Source organism: Lottia gigantea (genome assembly GCF_000327385.1).
Source record: "Lottia gigantea unplaced genomic scaffold LOTGIsca_21, whole genome shotgun sequence".
Taxonomy (NCBI): domain Eukaryota; kingdom Metazoa; phylum Mollusca; class Gastropoda; family Lottiidae; genus Lottia; species Lottia gigantea.
Genome location: NW_008708458.1, coordinates 2,035,544 through 2,044,473, shown reverse-complemented (window position 1 = coordinate 2,044,473; position 8,930 = coordinate 2,035,544). Strand labels below are relative to the sequence as shown.

Here is an 8,930-nt window from a genome sequence, read left to right as displayed (position 1 = left end):
GTAAATTTTACCAATGTCAGTGTGTTACTAACTGATCATGTTAAAATCTTGTTGATTTTATCATTTGGAATGTGTATTTCGGGACATCAATTTTGTAGGCGTTTGAAATGACATAGAAGTTTTTTTTAATAATGTAAACTTTAAATAACGTAGCTCATCCATTCCCTACAGACCCACCCTTTCCCGAAAACCAGATCATGTTCATATCGCAGGTTTCGCCAAAGGTTATTAATTTCAAATCTATAGATAGGTTATTGCATAATACAATGACGTTGCGTCATAATAAGCCTTATAGTAACGTCGGGATACTGGTATTCAGAAAGTGGCAAATGGACTCGTTTGCTGAGAACATTAAGGAGAACATGACGTACATTATCACTGGGGTAGCAGGCATTGCTGTAGGATATAGTCTGTACCGAGCCTGGAGATATGTCTATTATGATAATGGTGATGATGAATATTTTGAAAGGCTTCAACCATCGGTAAGTCAGTCTTGGCCCTCAACCTCAGCCTTAGCTCTTAACATGAAACTTACTGTTTTTCTATAGCTTGATATCTGGATTTTGACGAATCTCTCCTATGATTCTCTTATTTTCGGAACACAATATTATGGTATTGGGTTTTATGGTACAAAACGTTTTAACAATTTACATTATCAGTATCATTATTTCACCTGATGATGCCAATGGTGAAATGTTATGTACGCACCCAAGAAAATTATACCATAATAGCCTATTGTCCTGTAATCTGTACCTCTAAACGTCGCTTATGAAATGTACCTCCGTATCTGATCTAATTATAGTTATAATACACGGAAGTCAGTCAGAAACTTTCTGCCTCTATCTGTCCTCTCAAAGTTATTATTGATCGAGGTCGGCAAAATTTCTGCCTGTATCTGTCCTCTCAAAGTTATATCGGTGGAGGTCGGCAAATTTTCTGCCTCTATCTATCCTCTCAAAGGTATAAATAACAAACGTCGGTAAATTATTTTGAGGTTAGTTGCCATTGATGAAATTTGGTCAGCTTGTTCCTTCTGATCTCTGACAGTTATTTTTTACGTCAATATGTGGACTCTATCAAGTCTTTGATAATGATATTGATTTGGGCCACTCTACCTTCTAAAATCTTTATATCCCATGTTATTTCAGACAAAGTCGGAGAAAAGAAAGATATTGATAATAGGGTTAGATGGTTCCGGCAAGACACGCTTCTCCCGATGTTTTTGTAAGGGTCGAAGAAGATTAGGGTCAACAGAAGAAACAACTATTGGATTTTATGTGAATACTGTAAAACTGGGGGAAGTTTCTCTCGATATGTGGGACGGTAAGACTATTTTAAACTATTTGAATGCCATCGACAGGTGTTTTGAATATGAAATCCTCATCAGGTCAACTGATTTGTAAATGATCGGTTAAGATCCAATATTTGGATATTTTATAAAAGATAATTATGTTAAACCTTTAGGTTATTTTAAACCTTTTGAATGCAATCGACAAGTGTTTTGGATATTGATCAGGTTAACTGATTTGGAAATGATCGGTCAAGATCCAATATTTGGATATTTTATAAACGATATGTTGAACCTTAAGGTTGAACTATTTGAATGCAATCAACAGGTGTTTTATATAAGAAATCCTCTTCAAGACAACTGATTTTGTGCTGAGGTTAAGATCCAAGATTCGAACGTTTTTTAACAAACTTAACAATATAATAATTTCATATTATCACAATAAATTACATTAATACAAAAGAAAACGATCCAGAAAGACGCTCAAGGTTTCGCTAACAAAAAATTGAAAAAATGTGAATGCTTTGAGTCCGACCTTTGTAGACGTAAGACCAAAAATTGATGATTGAAATAGGATTGGAGTATAAAACTTTACGGCTAATTTTAAGAGACTGGCGAATATTGACGTTTGAAGATCGAAGACTGATGTTTGAATTACGAAGAATGGCGATTAAATTACGAAGATTGACGATTTGACGTTGAAGTACAATGATTGAAGATTGACGATTGACAACTGAAGAACAACTAGAACCGTTATAACGGTACCGAAGCAGTGCGCATCCAACCTGATACATCGATAAAACGTTGCATTTTAAAGTCACAATGGGATTTCTTACCGGAAAGAAAAGCATGTAAACGTTCAATAGTAGAAAAAATCGTTTAAACCGTTTACCGTTCGGTAGTGAAAAGACGCATGAATTTGATACCATTTGGTACTAAAAGGTGTTAACATTCGGTAGTAAAAAGTCGAATTTTCAAATAGCTGTAAAGTTAAAAATCCTATTCCCTTTTTTAAAGTAAAAGGCCTAAACAAAATGTAACTCTATCAGATATTGTCCCAAATAGTGCTTTAATTTTTTGTAAAATTTCGATGGTGAAAAATGCAAACTTTTCGAGATATAACAATTTGAATTATTTATGGTAAAGGTAAAAGTAACCCGGATTTGCCACGCCCACTGCAAAACTTTTGTGTTGTCTGTAATAATGTGTACAATGTCAAATAATGTTCAAAATTTCAAGTGTTTACAATCATTAGATTATGAGATATTCGTAGTTAAAAGTTTTTTTAAGGCAACGGTGACTGTCGGTGGATTATAGAAACCGTTAAAATTACGCAAAGTTACCATAGAATATAATACAAAATTTTCAAATTCAATTTTAATCAAAATACCAAGTGTTATATATCATTTGAAAGAATAGATTGCGTGTAATAAGGACAAAAGATAAATTTTCGCTGATGTAAATTAGGTCACGTGATAGACCTTTTTAAGGTAAAAATCGCGATTTTCAATTGGCTGTAGAACCGGAAGTTAACGGAGCACGACAAAAGTGAAAATATTATCGGATATATCTCGTAATGGGCAACAACCTTTGTTCAGGTCAAAAGGTCAACAAAGGTTAAATAAAAGTAATATGAGCCTTTGAAGTTTCGAAAATTGCTGTTTTCGGACGTCTGTAAAACCGGAAGACTTGCACTCTAAGAATATATAAGAAATTTTGTTATATGTTATTTAGGACACGTGACAGAGCTCTTCAAAGTTAAAAATCGCGATTTTCAAATTGCTGTAGAACCGGAAGTTAACAATGCACAACAAAAGTGAAGATATTATCGGATATATCTCGTAAGGGGCAACAACTTTTGTTCAGGTCAAAAGGTCAACAAATGTCAAATAAAAGTAATATGAGCCTTTGAAGTTTCGAAAATTGCTGTTTTGGACGTCTGCAAAACCGGAAGTATATATCGGACATCAAAGATCAAAGTAAGAATGGTCCTCCTTAGCCAATGACCTTTGACCATGCAAAGGTCAAGGTCATTCATGCTAAAGATCAAAAATGAAAATTTATAAAATTGTTAAACCTATTCCCTTTTTTAAAGTAAAGAATGCAAACAACTGTAATCTTATCACAAATTGTCCTAAGCAGTGATCTATTTTCATGCAAAATTTCTAGGATGATAATTGAAAACTATGAGAGTTATAACAATTGCAAATATTTCAGGTAAAGGTAAATGCACACCGGATGTGCCACGCCCACTTCAAAAATTTTAAGTTTTGTCTGTGGTGGTGTGTACATTGTTAAATAATGTTCAAAATTTCAACTCTTTACAATCATTAGATCATGAGATATTCGTAGTTAAACCTTTTTTTAGGGCAACGGTGACTGTCGGTAAATTATAGACACCATGATTTTACGCACAGTTACTATAGAAGTCAGTACAAAATTTTCGATTTTTAAAACGCGCAATTTTGATCAAAATATCAAATGTGATATATCGCCAAAAAGGAGATTTTATGCACTCAAAGAATATATAAGAATTTTTGTCGTATGTTAATTAGGTCACGTGACAGAGTTCTTCAAAGTTAAAAATCGTGATTTTCCAATGGCTGCAGAACCGGAAGTTAACGATGCACAACAAAAGTGAGGATATCAACGGATATATCTCGTAAGGGGCAACAACTTTTGTTCAAGTCACAAGGTCACCAAAGGTCAAAGTCACTAGATATGAGCCTTAATATTTTTGACAATTACTGAAAACATAAAACCGAAAATAAAAAAAATACAAATCCAAAATTCAAAAATCGGCTTCCTAAGTTTTGTTAGCAATCGATTGCAGATTCTTTAGACACCAAAATCACACAAATCAGATTTACCCCTGAAGCTTAATATCGATTTTTACAAAAATTGGTCACATCAAGATGGCGTCTGACACGTTACTTCCGGTTCAAATTTTTTCATTCCAAAATTGTTATAGGGATAATTTTAACTAATTTCAAAAAGAATTTTTCAAATACCTACAAAATTCCGGAAGTTGAAATTTCAAGTTTAGAGGCGAATGACGTCAAAACCGGAAGTGATATCGAAATTTTGAAAATAGTTTTTTGTCAGGAATCATAATGCTTATCTACTATTAAATTTTTAGATCGATTGATATAAAATTGTAGAAGTTGAAAAAAACGCTAAAATTAAAACAAAAAAAGTCAGCGACAAAAGTCAAAATCTGAAATTTTATAAAAGAAGTTACGGTCAAAATAGATGCAGAATTAGAGCAGTAATTCGAAATACGTAATGAATGGTTAACGTCATACGTCATTTCCGGTTGGAAGAAAATGCGTCATTTTACATTTAAACAGTAGCGACACGCAAAGTATAAGAAATAATAGTGTCAAACAATGTGTGACATGTGCAGTTTTGGCTGGGGAGCGTGACCAGAAGTAGACAAAAAAAAAAAAAAAAAAAAAAAAAATAGTCATTTGCAAAACAATGCAGTGCGTTCGAAGAACGCACTGCAATGATTGGCGATTGCAATACAAAGAATATTGAAGATTGGAGCTAAATGTTTGTTGACTGAAGTACGAAGAATGACGATTGCAGTACGAAGTTTGGTGATTACAGTAGATTATTGGCTATTGAAGCTAAATGGTTGTTGGCTGAAGTTCGAAGATTGCAGTACAAAGGATGACGATTGCAGTGCAAAGATTGGCGATTAAATTACGAAGATTTGGCGATTTAACATCGAAGATTGAATTACGAAGATTAACGTTCAAAGTTCGATGATTGACGATTTCAGTACAAAGGATGATCATTGCAGTACGAAGATTTCCGATTGATTTACGATGATTTGCAGAAGCTATACGACGTGCTAGGGCATCAATAAGACAATTTTATAAGGGGTTGCTTCGAATTGGTACAAGAAACTCATTTATTTAATAACTAGTCATTTTCCATCATTAAAACAGGTGATCGATTTCATTTTAGTTTCTTAGTTAATTATCTTGTCGTGTTATTATATTTCAGTTGGAGGTTCGCCGAATTGTCGAGAATACTGGAAAGATTTCAGGGGCTTTACGATGAATTTAGACCTGATTTGTTACTGTGTAGATTCAAGTTTACCTTCACGGTTTAACGAGGCTAGAAGGGAACTTCATAAGTTTCTACAGTATGAGAGTACTAACGGTATTCCCTTGATACTCGTCGCTACAAAACAGGTAGGAAAAACATCTTTCTGAAAGGTTAGACATCAGGTATTGGTACTTAAGAAAGCCTTTTTTACTGAACAATAATTATTTACGGTTTAAGGGAATTAGGGGCAGGTTTCGTTTTTTAAAGACGGCATAACGTTAACAGCATCCGATTTCTTCCTACATTTGAACGACTTTAGAAACATGAGAAGGTACAATAAACCTTAGCTCCGTGTGTGGAGAAAATGGATACGGAATATCAGAGCATTGCCAATACCTTTGGAAGATGTTTGTTATGTAAGATATGGATATATATATTTTTTCCCTTTGCAGTATGGATGGCGGAAAAGCGTTATACCTCTACAAATGTCAATTTTAGCATACAAATTACGAGATAAGTCCGCCTTTCAGATTGCACATGATCCGTCTTGTTATTTCGATTCTTATTATATTCCAGGATTTGCCGAATGCTGTCTCTCCAAGTCAGGTTCTTAAACAGATGAGTTTAAATGAGTTCGAATCAACTCGTTCTCTGTATACTGTAGGTGTCCAGGCTCCTAATGATGGCCCTAGGAAAGGTTTCATGGATACCTTCAGACTGTTTGTTACTATCGTGAATCAAAATAGGAAACAAAAATAACCTTATGCTCCTATAATAATAAACATTATGCTCTTTGAAGAATAAACATTATGCTCCTTAAAAAATATACTCTTTGAAGAATATATATTATGTTCCTTGAGGAATATACATTATGCTCTTTGAAGAATATACATTATGCCCCTCGGGAATAAACATTATGTTCCTTGAAGAATATACATTATGTTCCTTGAGGAATATACATTATGCTCCTTGAGGAATATACATTATGCTCCTTGGGGAATATACATTATGCTCCTTGAGGAATATACATTATGTTCCTTGAAGAATATACATTGGGCTCCTTGAGGAATATACTTTATGCTCCTTGAGGAATATACATTATGCTCCTTGAGGAATATACATTATGCTCTTTGAAGAATATACATTATGTTCCTTGAAGAATATACATTATGCTCCTTGGGGAATATACATTTTGCTCCTTGAAGAATATACATTATGCTCCTTGAAGAATATACATTATGCTCCTTGGTGAATATACATTATGCTCCTTGAGGAATATACATTATGTCCTTGAAGAATATACATTATGCTCCTTGAGGAATATACATTATGCTCTTTGAAGAATATACATTATGCTCCTTGGGGAATATACATTATGCTCCTTGAGGAATATACATTATGTTCCTTAAAGAATATACATTATGCTCCTTGAAGAATATACATTATGTTCCTTGAATAATATACATTATGCTCCTTGAGGAATATACATTATGCTCCTTGGGGAATATGCTTTATGCACCTTTGGGATTATACATTATCCACCTTGAAGAATATATATTATGTTCCTTGAAGAATATACATTATGTTCCTTGAGGAATATACATTATGCTCCTTGGGGAATATACATTATGCTCCTTGGGGAATATACATTATGCTCCTTGGGGAATATACATTATGCACCGTGGGGAATATACATTATCCACCTTGAAGAATATATATTATGTTCCTTGAAGAATATACATTATGTTCCTTGGGGAAGATACATTATGCTCCTTGGGGAATATACATTATGCTCCTTGGGGAATATACATTATGTTCCTTGAGGAATATACATTATGCTCCTTGGGGAATATACATTATGTTCCTTGGGGAATATACATTATGTTCCTTGAGGAAGATACATTATGCTCCTTGGGGAATATACATTATGCTCCTTGAGGAATATACATTATGCTCCTTGAGGAATATACATTATGCTTCTTGAGGAATATACATTATGCTCCTTGAGGAATATACATTATGCTCTTTGAAGAATATACATTATGTTCCTTGAGGAATATACATTATGCTCCTTGAGGAATATACATTATGCTCCTTGGGGAATATACATTATGCTCCTTGAAGAATATACATTATGCTCCTTGAGGAATATACATTATGCTCCTTGAGGAATATACATTATGCTCTTTGAAGAATATACATTATGTTCCTTGAAGAATATACATTATGCTCCTTGGGGAATATACATTTTGCTCCTTGAAGAATATACATTATGCTCCTTGAAGAATATACATTATCCTCCTTGGGGAATATACATTTTGCTCCTTGAGGAATATACATTATGCTCCTTGGCGAATATACATTATGTTCCTTGAGGAATATACATTATGCTCCTTGGGGAATATACATTATGCTCCTTGGGGAATATACATTATGCTTCTTGGGGAATATACATTATGCACCGTGGGGAATAACATTATGCGCCTTGAGGAATATGCTCCTCCCGCTAAAATCTCCAGAACCAGTTGATGTGAGACAGTATCTTTTAGTTTGGCCGACATCTTACGTTTAAGATCTCATTTTTAAACGTTTTTTTATGCTGCCTTTGTACAGATAATTGTTTATTTTGTTCATAAATATTTTCATTATGAGTTACTTAGGATAATTACTTAATTAGTAGATCTTATTGATCCTTGGTTTTTAATATTAATCTGTTTAATTCATCGTAACTAATCCATTTAGACGTTCATATCAAAGTGATTAATTACTAGTTAATAATTGGTCCGGATAGTCTTTGAGTTCAAGCTGTGCTGAGTTGTCATGTATTCCAATCATTGCAAAAGTTAATATTTATACTTATATGTATGTTACCTATGATATTGTATAACCACAGAAAACTGTCATTTAGCCAATGTATTTCTTTGTGGGAGCTATAAAGGCCCATTTTTTTTATGTTTTCAACACCAATCCAACTACCAACTACTACGACTACCAACAACTACCTAGTTTGCGATATCCGCATACGCTGGAAGCGAACGTTAACTTGTCATCTACCTACCTACCTACCTACCATGTTTTCAACATTCAGTTACAGAAGACAATAATTCACACCTCTCTATAGACCTGATTGTAAGCGTAAATTAATGCATTTGAATATTTTTTTTATTAAAATTACGTCAGGAAACCCAAAATAAACTTCATATAATTTGAATTCAGGAATTGTTCTGTATATAATACTGTAGGTGAGCCGCTTTTAAACGGTAAAATAATATATAAAAAATATCATATCATATATTACATGAATATCATATCATATATTACATGAATATCTTATCATATATTATATGAATATCATATATATTACATGAATATCATATATATTACATGAATATCATATATATTACATGAATATCTTATCATATATTACATGAATATCATATATATTACATGAATATCATATCATATATATTACATGAATATCATATCATATATTACATGAATATCATATCATATATATTACATTAATATCGTATTACATGGATATCATATCATATATATTACATTAATATCGCATCCTATATAT

The 8,930-nt window shown here is 33.1% G+C and overlaps 1 protein-coding gene across 1 annotated transcript; it reads left to right on the top strand.

Annotated features, from left to right (window-relative positions):
- Positions 1-266: 266 nt before the first annotated feature.
- Positions 267-6,106, top strand: LOTGIDRAFT_159702 (hypothetical protein; the record flags this gene model as incomplete). Its single annotated transcript, XM_009054190.1, has 4 exons — positions 267-482; positions 1,149-1,323; positions 5,303-5,493; positions 5,924-6,106. 4 exons carry the CDS (start codon positions 267-269, stop codon positions 6,104-6,106), a joined length of 765 nt encoding a protein of 254 aa, XP_009052438.1.
- Between the last annotated feature and the right edge of the window lie 2,824 nt (positions 6,107-8,930).